This window comes from Haliotis cracherodii, unplaced genomic scaffold (assembly GCF_022045235.1).
Source record: "Haliotis cracherodii isolate W230 unplaced genomic scaffold, xgHalCrac1.p SCAF_9, whole genome shotgun sequence".
Classification (NCBI taxonomy): domain Eukaryota; kingdom Metazoa; phylum Mollusca; class Gastropoda; order Lepetellida; family Haliotidae; genus Haliotis; species Haliotis cracherodii.
In genome coordinates, this window is record NW_027266343.1 from 20,473,060 (window position 1) to 20,490,118 (window position 17,059).

At 38.4% G+C, this 17,059-nt stretch overlaps 1 protein-coding gene across 6 annotated transcripts in view; it reads left to right on the top strand.

The window, feature by feature from the left end:
• LOC139453302 (lymphocyte cytosolic protein 2-like) overlaps nucleotides 1-17,059 on the top strand; it is a 68,802-nt gene that overhangs the window by 14,790 nt on the left and 36,953 nt on the right. For 2 of the 6 annotated variants that reach the window (XM_071234951.1, XM_071234953.1), the window contains exons 7-10: nucleotides 564-581; nucleotides 3,373-3,451; nucleotides 6,393-6,406; nucleotides 13,663-13,780. In XM_071234951.1, coding sequence (XP_071091052.1) covers nucleotides 564-581; nucleotides 3,373-3,451; nucleotides 6,393-6,406; nucleotides 13,663-13,780 — 229 coding nt within the window. The remainder of the gene's footprint in view (nucleotides 1-563; nucleotides 582-3,372; nucleotides 3,452-6,392; nucleotides 6,407-13,662; nucleotides 13,781-17,059) is intronic. The other 4 variants (XM_071234952.1, XM_071234955.1, XM_071234954.1 and 1 more) reach the window with 4 other exon arrangements.

A 17,059-nucleotide genomic window follows, 5' to 3' on the forward strand; every position in this document is an offset into this window, starting at 1 on the left:
GTTCAACAACGAACAACGTTTTAGAACATGTTCAGTGTCACTGTTGGCGTTGAGGATTTGCTGCTTACTGCTTTTTCTCCACCTCCTCCAGTGCCATTTCTCTGTTTCTCAGTTTCCCACTTGTGCCAGAAGACAAAGATACAGTCTAGCATTCATGATGACAATATCATCTACTGTGTGTGATGTGTGTGTGTGTGGGCGGGGGGGGGGGGGGGGGGGCAGGGTTCTCTTAAGGTAAAGGAAGCCCAAAATTCATTCAGATTGTAATTGTCATGTTTACTAACTTCTTTGCTGAACCCATGACCGAGGTTCATAGCTGGGGACAACCTGGGTTTTGAACCCATGAACAAGGATTTCTAGCAAAGCTGAAGTACAACCTTTCATACCCCTGTACAGTGAGATTCACACATGTCAACTAAATGTGTTGTGTTACTGGAAACGTCCGAGACATAGGCCATCATGTAGCTGAGAATAACATAACAAGAATCAGTACAAGAATCCCTAGCTTCTGTACAAGGATGTCAGGACATGTAAGTGACATTTGTTGGGTGTTTTGAGAACAGGCGTGTCACAAGACTAAGGTAAGACACTACAAAACAATATTGGAATGTCTTCTCAGGATGTTGGCTTTATTGGATGATTGGAAAGATGTTGATGGCAAATCATGCACTGTGTTGTTGTGTTGTGATATGCAAAGTTATCAATGTACTTGATTTCAAGCTTGCAATATTTTCAATGTTAATTTTTTATATTTCCTTTATTTTTCATCACCTTACCAACCATATTTTAGCTGCCAGCAGAATGTCAATGATATTTTTTTTCATTTCTACAAATATAAATGTACCCAAACAAATGTAAATGTACCCTACCTAAAAATGGGATATAAATTACATAAGAAACAAGTTTGGGAAACATCACTTTCAATAGTGACCTCTGTAGCTCCTTCCTGGCACTGCTTCAAATGAGATGAAATGGTCAAATCACAGGATCGGGTTTTTTTTATGTTTTGATTCTGACTGAAAGTATTCTGTATGTCTAATCTGACCAATACTACTTTTATAAGAAGACTAAGAATGAAATTGATAGGGCAATTATTCCAAAACAAGAATTTCTGACACGGAATGGCCTCCTTCAAGGAAAATATGAAATAAGAAATAGATATGAACTGGTTCAGGGTAGTTAGTATCCGGCTGTAGTTATCATATTTGAAGGAGGGAAGTAACACTGTTTATATAACTTTATTTCTTCCCCATCTCTAAACAGACACCGCAACCTTTGAACTTTGAAATTAGCACAATAAGAATCCAATTGTAACCGTTTTTGCACATATCTTAAATAACAGACAAATTATTTGCTGTACCCAAAGAAAGTTTTTTTATTGTATTTATTTATATTTTTTTTCCAACCAACCTCTGAAGCTGAGCATTGATGAGAAACACAGAATAATAAGGATGGACGAACAATAAATGTGATGTACGAAAAGACGTCACATTATTATATATCTATGTCAGTGTGTAGCTCGGGAATGGTTGAAGACCAGACAACTAAACTTGATCCATGTGTAGCGGGCAGCCGTGTAGGTGTGGCAGTCCCAGCACCCCGCTCCCCATCATGCCTGTTCATGTGGTTGTGTTTTGTATGTCTGTCATACTGTGTGGCCTGCTTGTGGTGGAGGGAAGGACAGGGAAGGTGTGCTTGGTTGTTAAAGCAAATTACCAAGAAAGTATGGGTGATGAAATAGCAAATACAGAGCTTTACACTGTGACTGGTATGGCAGCCTTTGCAATTCACTTTGGTGACTCAAATATTAAGGTATTATTTTTACTATCAATTGGTTCACAGATTTGCTGAAATCTGAAATGTGAAAAAAAATTAAACATTTCAAACCATTTTTTTTATTAATGCCAAGCCTGATAATCACACTTATGAGTAAAAAAACACCAATTATGTCCCTGACTGACTGAGACAAATGGTAAATGCTCAGTGATGCGTGTTTGTTTGCTGAGATACTAGTCACAGTTTCACTTGTACTCCAAACAGTGTGTGGCTTTGGTCCTTGTACCTTGTTCCCATGGGAACATTATTAAATTAAATTAACATTCAAGTGTCATTTTACAAAGATGCCAAAATCGAAATAGAGACTTTGAATTTTTCTATTTTTTCCTCTTTCTACCAACCTTGTTTTTACGGAAACAAAAACAAATAATTGAAGAGACTTGAATTTATCTTTATTTCCGAACTGCCCCCTACATTTTTACAATCAGGAGCGATGTGGATCTGAAATTTTCAAACTATCTTCATCAACCTATCTACACATTTTTGTACTCATCCAGTATGTATGCTTGTGGTATTTTTTCAGCTTGGGTTGGAGGGAGGGAGACAGGCTTATGATTAGTGGGTATAATTGTGTCTGAAAATTGCATGTACATATTTTGACTGTGATGCATGTGTGTTTATAAGGGAATGGACATGTTTATTTATCATCAAGCAATCATTAGATAATTTGATTTACAAGATAGGAATGAATTAATGACTGTCCATCATTACATAAACTTGATGTTGTCTACAATGCATTCAGTACAATCAGTACCATCACAACAATGTAAGACATGGGTGCTTGTTTGTTTCTGTTCCTGACTGATAAGGACTTGTTTCAAATTTGTTCATATTCATATTCTGTTGATATCAGATAGCCTGCTGGATCATTTAGGCATCATGAACGGTTTTACCCATGTCTGAAATGAAAATATTTCTGAATAAAATCTCTTTGAAAGTTCTAAGGCGTCATTCAAAGTCCATGTTTTTGATACCTTTAAGATATATTCAATGTGATAAAAAAGAAATTTTCACATTTTAGGTTAGCTAAGAATTACAGATAGCTTATACTTATGTTATAGGTGAAGCTATTAATGGAATATCTAATACATCAATATGTATTAAGAAATGTTGTCATATTTGCTGTGTTTTTATTCCTACATCTTCTAGAGGGAAATGAGTTAACTGACTTTTAAAGTCCAGTTTCCACCCTTGCCGAACTAGGCTTACAATCTCAAATACTGGCGATAAGGGGTTATGTCCCTTCTATGTCCCTCCTATTGAAACATGAAACATGAAAAGATTTGGAAAACATCAGTCAATGCCCAGCTAATGGTACACATACTCTGCAAGTCCTGCAATTGACCAAAATTGACCATGTTGTTTATGAATCGAATGCCGTTTTATTACATAATTTTGATTGAAGTCCAGCCAAACTTAACTCCATAATTCTAGCCTAGTTCAGCAAGGAAGGAAACTGGGCTTTTATATTCAGTTAACTCCCTTGCCTCGGGAAGATGTTGTTTCTAGAGTTTGACACAAATCTCTACTTGCTAGGACTATATAAATGAACAGCAGTGGACTCCACAGGACCAGCATGCCAACAGGGGATACGATCAACAAGATACCTATGAAGGTAGGTCTCCTGGTGGATGGGTTGTTTCGTCAACGTCAACCAGTGTGTCACTTTATTGTGTAAGCATGAGTTAAGCCCAAAGTATTTCTTCTGTTTGGGCTTGTGGATATGTCATGAGTATAACAAGTATGGTTCCTTGTCAGGTTTGTAGTAGCCTGATACGAGGATGGAGTTTCGACTTATTTAGTTCAATGATAGGTTGAATTGTTCTGAGAAACAGTGAGACCACACTAATATCCAGACCCCCACCATTCTCCCAATATTCATTAATAAAGTCAAAATCATATCGGATAAGATTTCTTATTTTCCTACATTCATTGATATTTCGCTACAGTCAACATTATTTCACAATATCAGGTAAATCCTGTCCTACTCATATATATTGGAATGTTCCTTTATACACACACATTTTGCTGGTTCAATAACAAATCAATTCATAGAATGAAAATTGGTCATGTTCATAGGATCAAAGACAGCACTTTCCAAGGAATGATTGATCACAGCAGTAGTTAGTAAAACTTTCAATGCAAAAGACAGTGGAAACTACGAAAGCTGCATTGCATGTAGACATTAGGTTATGTAGTAGAGTTACCTCCCTTAGTCAAAGTGAAATATAACATACGGTTGGAAGAAGGCAACTTTTAAGAAGTCCAGATCTTATCCTTCTAACTTAGTCTATATGAATAATTCAGTGGTAAGTGGTATCCTCAACCTGTGGCAGTTGGCTATAATGTCCATACACTGATGAACTTGTCATTCAGACCACCCACTTGTGTTGTTAACTGTGTGACATCTCAACATTCAAATAACTGTCTGTCCTGTAAACCCCATGACATTGTGAAACACTTACATGTAGTCCTAGCGTATGTAGTAACTTTCTGTCTGTCTGTCCTGTAAACCCCATTACATTGTGAAACACTTACATGTAGTCCTAGCGTATGTAGTAACTTTCTGTCTGTCTGTAGTAACTTTCTGTCTGTCTGTCCTGTAAACCCCATGACATTGTGAAACACTTACATGTAGTCCCAGCATATGTAGTAACTTTCTGTCTGTCTGTCCTGTAAACCCCATTACATTGTGAAACACTTACATGTAGTCCCAGCATATGTAGTAACTTTCTGTCTGTCTGTCCTGTAAACCCCATTACATTGTGAAACACTTACATGTAGTCCTAGCGTATGAAGTAACTTTCTGTCTGTCTGTCTTGTAAACCCCATTACATTGTGAAACACTTACATGTAGTCCCAGCGTATGTAGTAACTTTCTGTCTGTCTGTCCTGTAAACCCCATTACATTGTGAAACACTTACATGTAGTCCTAGCGTATGTAGTAACTTTCTGTCTGTCTGTAGTAACTTTCTGTCTGTCTGTCCTGTAAACCCCATGACATTGTGAAACACTTACATGTAGTCCCAGCATATGTAGTAACTTTCTGTCTGTCTGTCCTGTAAACCCCATTACATTGTGAAACACTTACATGTAGTCCCAGCATATGTAGTAACTTTCTGTCAGTCTGTCCTGAAAACCCCATTACATTGTGAAACACTTACATGTAGTCCCAGCGTATGTAGTAACTTTCTGTCTGTCTGTCCTGTAAACCCCATTACATTGTGAAACACTTACATGTAGTCCAAGCGTATGAAGTAACTTTCTGTCTGTCTGTCCTGTAAACCCCATTACATTGTGAAACACTTAAATGTAGTCCTAGCGTATGTAGTAACTTTCTGTCTATCCTGTAAACCCCATTACATTGTTAAACACTTACATGTAGTCCTAGCGTATGTAGTAACTTTCTGTCTTTCTGTCCTGAAAACCCCATTACATTGTGAAACACTTACATGTAGTCCTAGCGTATGTAGTAACTTTCTGTCTGTCTGTCCTGTAAAACCCATGACATTGTGAAACACTTACATGTAGTCCTAGCCTATGTAGTAACTTTCTGTCTGTCTGTAGTAACTTTCTGTCTGTCTGTCCTGTAAACCCCATTACATTGTGAAACACTTACATGTAGTCCCAGCATATGTAGTAACTTTCTGTCTGTCTGTCCTGTAAACCCCATTACATTGTGAAACACTTACATGTAGTCCTAGCGTATGAAGTAACTTTCTGTCTGTCTGTCTTGTAAACCCCATTACATTGTGAAACACTTACATGTAGTCCCAGCGTATGTAGTAACTTTCTGTCTGTCTGTCCTGTAAACCCCATTACATTGTGAAACACTTACATGTAGTCCCAAGGTATGTAGTAACTTTCTGTCTGTCTGTCCTGTAAACCCCATGACATTGTGAAACACTTACATGTAGTCCTAGCGTTAGTAGTGGAGAAAATGTGAAACAAAACTGTCCTTGATTTCTGAGGATGATTTCTCTAGTATGTCTGTGTATAATAACACTAAGCCTGTAGAGCCTCACACACAAGTTCACCATGTGATAGGATAGGAATGAAAGGTATTTTCTTACCTATAGACATTTTATCGTTACAGATGTGTAATTTTTCACTTGTGATGGTTATAACACTTTTTAAAATTGTGAATCAAACACTGTATTAACAGCATGATGTCATCTTTTGTGATATATAGCCCTACTGTGATAGTAGTAGGATATCTATGGACTTTCATTTGATTGTGGTCAGAACCTAGCATGCTTTTACTTTAACTCTCTGAGTGAACCTTCAGTGTGAATTGTTTAATGATGTTAGAGTTTATGTGATGCCAAACAAATAAAGTGCCATGTATTTGAATTTTTTTAAATTGAAATTCTATATGACATTGGGAGGTAATCATGGTTTTGTTGACATTTGATGATGCAAGCAGGGGACCTGAGCGCTTTTGTTTCTTGTGTATTTTCAAGAAACTCAAGCAAGGCAAGAAACAAATACTTTATAGGCTGGTCTTGTGACGTTGATTCTGCTATGACTGACATGTTGTGTATATCCTTCTCCAGCTTTTGATGACGACGTGAGTGACAACAACTGACATATGTCTGCAGTAACCTACCTGCATTTCATATACTATCATGAATCTTGCTGTGATGAGACTGACACACAGTGCCCTTCTGTCTCTCTCTGTTTGTGACACACTATGTGTGTGTGTGTGTGTGTGTGTGTGTGTGTGCGGTGTGCCTCCCTCTCCCCCCGCTCTCTCTCTCCCTCTCTCTCTCTCTGTTGTGACAGATTGTGTGTGTCCTCCCTCTGTGACATGCTCTGTGTATATTTCTCCAGTTGGTGAAGGAGATGTAAGTGGTCCTGATATATATGTATACATACATTCAACTCTGCCTTAAACAAAGTTTGTAATGGAAAATCAGAGAAAACAAAAAATCGTGTGGATAACCGTTATAAAATTCCTGTCTTTACTCATTTATGCAATTAACAAATTTGCTATAAAAGCAAAATCTGATATTTCATATTTACACTGTATTGCAAAATGTCATGGTAGATCTCCAATTTGAAATGGAAACCAGGTCTTTCTTGAAGTAATGAATTTTGGTAGAAGAAATTAATTCTGATGATCCTTTTACATTTGTGGAGTTGAGTGTATAAAGTGTCATGTCGGCCATAGAACTTGGGTAGAACTCCTATCTGTGGTAGGTTGTTCATTGGTGGAAGAATACTCCTATTGTGATGTGACGTCATGTCTGAGATGATGCCATGTTGTGATGTGACGTCATGTCTGAGATGACGCCATGTTGTGATGTGACGTCATGTCTGAGATGATGCCATGTTGTGATGTGAAGTCATGTCTGAGATGATGCCATGTTGTGATGTCATGTCATGTCTGAGATGACGCCATGTTGTGATGTGAAGTCATGTCTGAGATGACGCCATGTTGTGATGTGACGTCATGTCTGAGATGATGCCATGTTGTGATGTCATGTCTGAGATGACGCCATGTTGTGATGTGACGTCATGTCTGAGATGATGCCATGTTGTGATGTGACGTCATGTCTGAGATGATGCCATGTTGTGATGTGACGTCATGTCTGAGATGATGCCATGTTGTGATGTGACGTCATGTCTGAGATGACGCCATGTTGTGATGTGACGTCATATCTGAGATGACGCCATGTTGTGATGTGACGTCATGTCTGAGATGATGCCATGTTGTGATGTGACGTCATGTCTGAGATGACGCCATGTTGTGATGTGACGTCATGTCTGAGATGATGCCATGTTGTGATGTGACCATCTCAGCCCCTTAGGGCTGTTTAGTTTAGAGTTAGGATGGAGATGTATACTAAGATTAAAAAACTACTATAATCTGCCAGGTTTGTGAATACTAAGATCTACCATAGATAGGAGTTATGCCACAGAGGGGAGGGCCAGCTTGATTTGCATGTTCAGTGTACCCCAGTACATATGTACCCATTGCATGCTTGTCTTCTTTATATTTGTCATCATGGCCTACATGTTAATCAATGATTGAAAAATAACTTTTATTAGAGCTTTATTTTCACGATGTCATTAATTGTAAATATTGGTATAATTTTGACACATATAATTTTCACAATGAATTATGTCAACTAAATACATAAGATGGTGCACATGTTGACATTTAACCTTTGACCTGAACAGCATGGTGAGTTCAGAGATAACTGCATGAGCTTGTAATGTCAATGATTCTGCAATAATCAGGGCAATCTGACGATCGGCATCCGACTTTGTCAGTAAAAACATTGTAAGTCTAAGTACAAAGAAAGTTTGTTTGTTTCCATAATCATCCATGAAATTGACATGTTACAATGCAAATTAGATGTGACATGTTGTGTGCATCCACTCCTGTACAAGGTCCAGGCATGGTGTGGCCACATACAGTTTGGATCCTATGTTTGTGTAACTTGTTCAGGCTGATGACAGTATGTTATAACAATGCACGACAAGAGTATCAGGATTCTGCACTGACTTCTATATTGTTCATGATTTATATCAAAACTGAAATGTATTTCATAATTGTTTCATGCCTTCAAATCATCAATGTTACCACATAATTTTGAGATAAACAAAAAAGCAATGAACTTTGAACTCATTAAATCATATTAAACTGGTACTTTGACATTTTGCTGTCAGCTGATTGACATTTTGAAACAAGTAACAGATTTGTACTTATTTTGATGATAATGTAATCCTAATATAGATGTAGCTGACCCAAATTAGTTTACACAGTCCCGCAGGCATCCAACACTTCAATATTGCTGCAATTATCTGCAACGTTGACACTTACCGATGCAAGCCAGCCTGTGTAATTGACGAGCATGGAATTCACTTTGTAGTAATTATCTGTCCTTTAAGTGGCATATTGGCTATATGGGAAGCTGTCTATTCCCACACGATTAGTGGACCCATGACACGACTCCCTGCACTAGTGACATCAGGCAGCGTATTTAACACACTTCCGATGAATTTTCTATTAGTCACATGACCAGAATTATCTAATAAAGTTCAAAGTACAATGACAAAGTCTGGTAATTTCAAATTATAGTTAAATGTTTTTTTCCTTAAAGAATATGTTCCAGTTATATAGAATCATGATCATATCGTTTAGCTTGCTTCCTAGTCTTCTTGCTGAGATATGCATATAGTCATTGCATAGTACTTTTTTAGTAATATATACGTATATATACCGGTATATATATCTATCTATTTTAACTCAGTTGTATTCAAAATACAAATTTCAACAGAAATATGAGATATTTCTTAGAAATGTTGAACAAACTTATGGGTGTAGAAAATAAATACACTGTTTGATAAGAGAAGAGCATTTTTAAATAATTGCCACTCTCTATTATAGATCTTTGCCAAAATAAATGTTCCAACACAACACCCACTCTTCACAATAGACAAGTCCAGTAGCTAACAGATGGATCAGGGCTAGGACAGTTCACTTGCTGGAAAGGGGTGTTTCATCCCACACAATTCGGCCCTGTAGAAAATTACTTCACATGAGATAACAACTGGTGCTTGTTCCCAGATATGTCAGTTTCACTAGCTTCATTCATCATGCAAACGAGAGATTTTGGACTCCTGGAATAAATTATAATTGCATTTTACTACACATTAGGATGGAGTATTTTCAAAAAAGATTCATGGAAATAATGCTTTTGAACAAAGTGATTTGTAAGTTTAAGGTTAATTATCTTCAGCATAAAAGGTGATTACAGAAAGAAATTAGAACCACTTTAAACTTCTTAATTACAGATTTACTTTATTATCATTCCCATCTTGATCATGTAAGAGTTGTCTCCCCTTATTCTCCAAGACAATACAAGAAGCTTCACTCCATACCAAGATTTGCTGTCACTAATTTCAATCTGTGGATAAGTGGAAAGGAAAGGAATAATTAAACAGATTCAGCAATTAAATAGAAATAAAGAGTTTTAGGAAGAAGAATATTATTAAAAACATGAGCTTATGATTCTTCTGCTATTCTTATAAAAGGTTACCATAAAACCAAAGAATTACATCATCACAGTTTTGGCCTCGTTGTTTTCCAAACCCAGCCCTGAGAAAATGTGCATTTCATGTGTTGCACACTCCCGCACTTTATCTTTGCCCCGAAGCTCAAAGGTTTTCGGCCTTTTGCTATGGGAAGCTGGTGTCCTTGCACCCTGAAAATACATTGAAGTGTTGTGGTATGTTTCTGTGTGAAAGTGGCCAATCCAAATGACTTTTCCCATCATTGCTAGAATGAAATAATTTGTTGTAATGCACAACCTGCCTTACCGGGGACAATTCTCATCAGCCTAATGGCTTTTTATACACAAGCTGCCGTTATAATTGCAGCAATGTTCCATGAATTTAAGTTGTTTTGAAACCTTGGGAAATGTTCACCTACTTTTTTCAGGTGTGTGTATTTATTTCCTCCCAGCACATCATCATCCCCTCATTTGCTAGTGTCCTTCTGAGGAGGAGGCTGCTCAGTGTTCAGTGATGTTGGAACATAAGAGGTTGTGGCTTACTGGTAACACACTGTCTCGGGTGCTCTCACGCCCGCTTCAGTTTCACTTGCCGGAATCGGTTTATGAAAATGGATTTAAGTGTCGGTCAAGGAATTACAAGAGATTCTTAGAGACTCCTGGATCTAGATCGTTGCCACGGTACTTCATATTAGGTAGGGCTTTATGATGGAATAACTTTTTGATATATATATTATGAAATGAATGTTTCCATTTTGAATGATGGATAGTCAAAAGATATATTTGAATATATTGTCTTTGGTCAAATGAATTCTTTTTATAGGGTGATTTTTGAATTGTTAACTTTATGAAGTAAAGGACAGATGTGAAGTTGCTGCTATACAGACTGTTGCCCTGGTGACTGCTGCCTGTGACGTGCAGGGAGTCGTGAGTTCCCCCATGCAGTCTCTGCCACATGCTGCACATATGCACCATCTCAACTTACCTGATATTGTATCGCGACGACATGATTCCGATACCTGAGAAACGTATTTGAAATACCAGCTGATGTGTACAATGTTTAGGATTCTGCGTAGTAGTTTTCCCGGAAGAAGTTGGTCACATGACCTGAGTGGAGTTTGATGTGAGAGTCATGTGACGGTTAACGTGATATTAACTACTTTGTTATTTTTTTCCCATTTTTTTAAACTTTAAGCTATACACAATGATTTCACAGCTGAAGAAAAGATTATATGAGACTTTCTGTCTCAAAGAATAACCTTTGACATTGATGACATATACTGGAATAACCATTTTTCATATTCTAGCATAATTAATTATTTAATTGTGTGTGCTTGAATATCTGTACGGTATCAGGAAATCCTAGTTATGCATGTACACAGATAAGGTGAACATGTTGTTGGTTATTGTATGGGTTGTGGCACCCAGAAGATTACTCATTCTGATGATGATGATGATGATGATGATGATGGATAGATAGATACTCTTGTTTATGATGATGTTATTATAATGGCAAAATACAATCTACATTCAGCATGGGGAAATATTTTTTGTCTTTATGTGTTTAGAACCTGATTTAAAGTTTGTTTGAATGTGACAAATGTATTCGTTTACATTGATGCAGATTGCCTGCTATATGCACCTCATGCATGCCTCACCATCTTTTACCTGTTTCTTTATAACTCTTGCATATGCCTTGCTCCCAGTGGCTTGATAACACAAGGATTAACATCTTTGATATTTTCTATATAATTTTATGTAATTATATTTATACCATGATATTAGTTTATCATTTTCAATCAGCTGCTTTTTAGTTTAATGGACTAACGTTGGTATAGATCTCATTATTTATATTGGAGTACATTTATAGAAATGTTAAGCAAGGAATAGTTGTTCATTGTTATTGTTTGGTTTTAGCTATATTTCCTTGTGGGATGTGTAGTTCATGTCATCTGTCTGACTGGGTCATAATGTCATCCTTTTCATCCGTTCATTAACACCATGAATATTTTAGACCCCTGAAGATCCAGGTTAGAATATGTCTTCAGCAACCCATGCTTGTTGACAGAGGCAACTGTGCTTGTCATAAGAGGCGACTAACAGGATGAGGAGGTCAGGCTCACTGACTTGTTGAAGATGCATGTCATCGTATCCCAATTGTGTGGATCGGTGCTTATGATGTCAATCACTGAATTGTGTATTGACCGTCGTTAAAATACAAACAAGCAAACCATGAATATTTATTCTAGAGAATTATAAGCTTTCAAGAATCAACCAACAAAATCTTTTAAGAAGCATAAAGTATTTGTTCAACGTGTTACCAAAATAGTTAAAACTTTGACATTTCATTCTGCAAGTAAAAAAACCCATTTCTGGCTTTTTACACTTTTTTGATGATATATTAGAAATAGTTTCACTAAATTGACTTGATGTTTATTTTAGTTTGCATTTTAACATTATTTTATATTGTGTTTATTATTGCTTTGGCATCTTCTTCACTTTTTGTGTGTTGAAAACTGAGATAAAAAGGTTCCATGGCCTAATGCAAATGGGGAACTGGTTTTTGACAGTAACATAACAGTTATATACAGACATTTAGGACACTGTTGTTTGACAGTTACATACAGACATTCAGGGAACTGTTGTTTGACAGTTACATTCAGACATTTAGGGAACTGTTGTTTGACAGCTACATACAGACATTCAGGAAACTGTTGTTTGACAGTTACATACAGACATTTAGGGAACTGTTGTTTGACAGTTACATACAGACATTTAGGGAACTGTTGCTTGACAGTTACATTCAGACATTTAGGGAACTGTTGTTTGACAGTTACATACAGACATTCAGGAAACTGTTGTATGACAGTTACATACAGACATTTAGGGAACTGTTGCTTGACAGTTACATTCAGACATTCAGGGAACTGTTGTTTGACAGTTACATTCAGACATTTAGGGAACTGTTGTTTGACAGTTACATTCAGACATTTAGGGAACTGTTGTTTGACAGTTACATTCAGACATTTAGGGAACTGTTGTTTGACAGTTACATTCAGACATTTAGGGAACTGTTGTTTGACAGTTACATTCAGACATTTAGGGAACTGTTGTTTGACAGTTACATTCAGACATTTAGGGAACTGTTGTTTGACAGTTACATACATACATTTAGGGAACTGTTGTTTGACAGTTACATTCAGACATTTAGGGAACTGTTGTTTGACAGTTACATACAGACTTTCAGGGAACTATTGTTTGACAGTTACATACAGACATTCAGGGAACTGTTGTTTGACAGTTACATACAGACATTCAATGAACTGACAGTTACGTACAGACTTTCAGGGAACTGTTTGACAGTTACATACAGACATTCAGTGAACTGACAGCTATGTACAGACATTTAGGGAACTGTTGTTTGACAGTTACATACAGACATTCAGTGAACTGACAGTTACGTGCAGACATTCAGGGAACTGTTGTTTGACAGTTACATACAGACATTCAATGAACTGATGGGGCATCTCTGCAAGGACCTTTGTATCTCTGCAAGGGTTGTCCTGCTCACAGTATTTTTAAAACAACATTCTGATTCACTTTCACTTATACCCGTATGTCCCGTAACGATCAGGTACAAACATCACACATCAGCAGTTCTCCTGACTTTCCTTGCTAAATCTGCATATCTTTTTATGGTTTCCTGGGGGAAAACCTGAACAAATGGTGACCTTTTTATCTCAGTTAGAATGCAGCATTGTGGTTTTACGTCTTGCTTATATGTGGGTGTTGTTGACATCAGGATTATGAAGAACCAGCAAATTCCCCAACACATTTAAGTCGCAGTGGCACAATTCTGGAGAAACTACAGGCAGAGCTTTCACGAAGAGGAACCCTGAAAGGTTCTAAAAGAGACCCAGGTTGTCATGTTTTCTATGCTATGTTAGTCCCCTATCCCTATACCATTTCCTCCTGCTTCTGTATGTACTGACTGTGTTCACAGAGATTCATTGATGCTGGTTCAAGGAATCTTGAAACAAAACACTTCCGTCTGTGAATCCACTGAAACCTGAAACATATGTGCTGACAGAAATATTTGTGTTTGAGCATATGACTAGAAGAGTTTTGTTTCTGGTGCAATGGATTTTCTTGGACAAAATGACCAGCTATGATTTGCTGAAATGAAAAATAATGCTGTCCATAATGCTGGATTTTCAGTTAAACTTATTTTACTTGACTTTTGGGAAAATGTAGGAAAGACACATCTGTGAAACAAACACAAGTGCTGTTGGAAATGTTCTCTTAGTTATTGTCACTTCATACCAAATACCCATAACTCTGAATCAAAATTATGAACTACCTGCCAATGTCTCGCCGTGTCTCCCTATCTCCCCTACCTATGCTGGTTAACACTGTAGAAAGCCAGGCAACAGTTTGTTTACAAGCACCAATAATAGTAGCCATTACTGTCAGTCAAAGGAGAACACCAAAAGTATCTCTTCCCATACCGCCAACACTCAACCCAACCACCCAACCAACACACACACAACCCAACCACTCACCCAACACACAACCCAACCACTCCACCAACCAACACACACACTACCCAACTACTCACCCAACACACAACTCAACCACCCAACCAACCAACACATCCCAACCACTCAACTAACACACAACTCAACCACCCAACCAACATACAACCCAACCACTCAACCAACACACAACCCAACCACTCGACCAACACACAACCCAACTACTCAACCAACACACAACCCAACCACTCAACCAACCAACACATCCCAACCACTCAACTAACACACAACCCAACCACTCAACCAACACACAACCTAACCACTCAACCAACCAACACACACACTACCAAACCAACACACAACCCAACCACTCAACCAACACACAACCTAACCACTCAACCAACCAACACACACACTACCAAACCAACACACAACCCAACCACTCAACTAACACACAACCCAACCACTCAACCAACACACAACCTAACCACTCAACCAACCAACACACACACTACCAAACCAACACACAACCCAACCACTCAACCAACACACAACCCAACCACTCAACCAACCAACACACACACTACCAAACCAACACACAACCCAACCACTCAACCAACACACAACCTAACCACTCAACCAACCAACACACACACTACCAAACCAACACACAACCCAACCACTCAACCAACACACAACCCAACCACTCAACCAACCAACACACACACTACCAAACCAACACACAACCCAACCACTCAACCAACCAACACATCCCAACCACTCAACTAACACACAACCCAACCACTCAACTAACACACAACCCAACCACTCAACCAACCAACACACACACTACCCAACCAACACACAACCCAACAACTCAACCAACACACAACCCAACCACCCAACCATCACACAACCGAACCCACCAACACACCACCCAACCAACACACAGGCCAACCAACACACCACCCAACCACCCAACCAACACACCACCCGACCATTCAAACCAACACAAACCAAACAACCAACACACAACCCCACCCTACCCCCAACCAACACACAACCCAACCAACCAACCAACACACAACCCAACCACCCAACCAACCAACCAACATATAACCCGACCACTCAACTAACACACAACCCAACCACTCAACCAACCAACACACACACTACCCAACCAACACACAACCCAACAACTCAACCAACACACAACCCAACCACCCAACCATCACACAACCGAACCCACCAACACACCACCCAACCAACACACAGGCCAACCAACACACCACCCAACCACCCAACCAACACACCACCCGACCATTCAAACCAACACAAACCAAACAACCAACACACAACCCCACCCTACCCCCAACCAACACACAACCCAACCAACCAACCAACACACAACCCAACCACCCAACCAACCAACCAACATATAACCCGACCACCCAACCAAGCTTGTTTATTCATGTAACATTTATATATGTATCAAGATTGATAGTAATCATAAATTTCTTTGAAAAGCTTGGATAATCATACATATTTCTAGGATCAGTTTACAAACCCTTATTTGTTAGCAGTCGTATTCATGTGGATGATGTGTGTTTCACAGTACATGCTAGTTAGGCTTTGACTGCTGATCTTGAACATGTCTCAAATCAGGCACTCTCCAGATAAAGATTTCAGAGTCAATGCCTATAAAAAAAAGAATTATTGATTAGATATTAGTGATTGGATTGTTCAGATGTTGCTGGAAAAGTCTGACATTTGGGTTCGGTGAAAGATTGTGCTTCTTCATCCTTGTCCTAAATAGGGGATCTCCCTTCTTCATCCTTGTCCTACATAGGGGATCTCCCTTCTTCATCCTTGTCCTAAATGGGGGATCTCCCTTCTTCATCCTTGTCCTAAATGGGGGATCTCCCTTCTTCATCCTTGTCCTAAATGGGGGATCTCCCTTCTTCATCCTTGTCCTAAATGGGGGATCTCCCTTCTTCATCTGTGTCCTAAATGAAGGATCTCCCTTCTTCAAGTTGACCTAAATGAAGGGTCTCCCTTCTTCAAGTTGACCTAAATGTAGGATCCCCTTTCTTTAACTTGAGCTAAATGAAGGATCTCCCTTCTTCAAGTTGACCTAAATGAAGGATCCCCTTTCTTTAACTTGTGCTAAATGAAGGATCTCCCTTCTTTAACTTGAGCTAAATGAAGGATCTCCCTTCTTAAACTTGACCTAAAAGAAGGATCTCCCTTCTTTAACTTGACCTAAATGAAGGATTGCCCATCTTTGACTATGCTGACTTTGTCCTAGTAAGGATCTCCATTCTTCAATTTGCAATTAATTTGTTAAGTTACTCAGAATAATTACCTTACATTGTTTTAGATCTTGAAACTAGAGACATGTTTCGCCTTTCAGTTTGGAGAATTCAGATTGTTTTGGTAAGTGATAGGCAGATATTCTGTTATGCTACTGGGAGTACTTGTTTCTTGAAACTTGACTATCATTACTGTGTAACTGGTGCTCCGGTCTGTTGTGTTGCATGTGTGTTGTCAAATATTTGCTGTAGACAGCCTGGCATAGCATTACTTTGTTCAGGCATGTGTTTTTTCACCATGACCATCAATCTTGTAGCTGTACGAGCATACATGTTATGATGACTGGTTGAT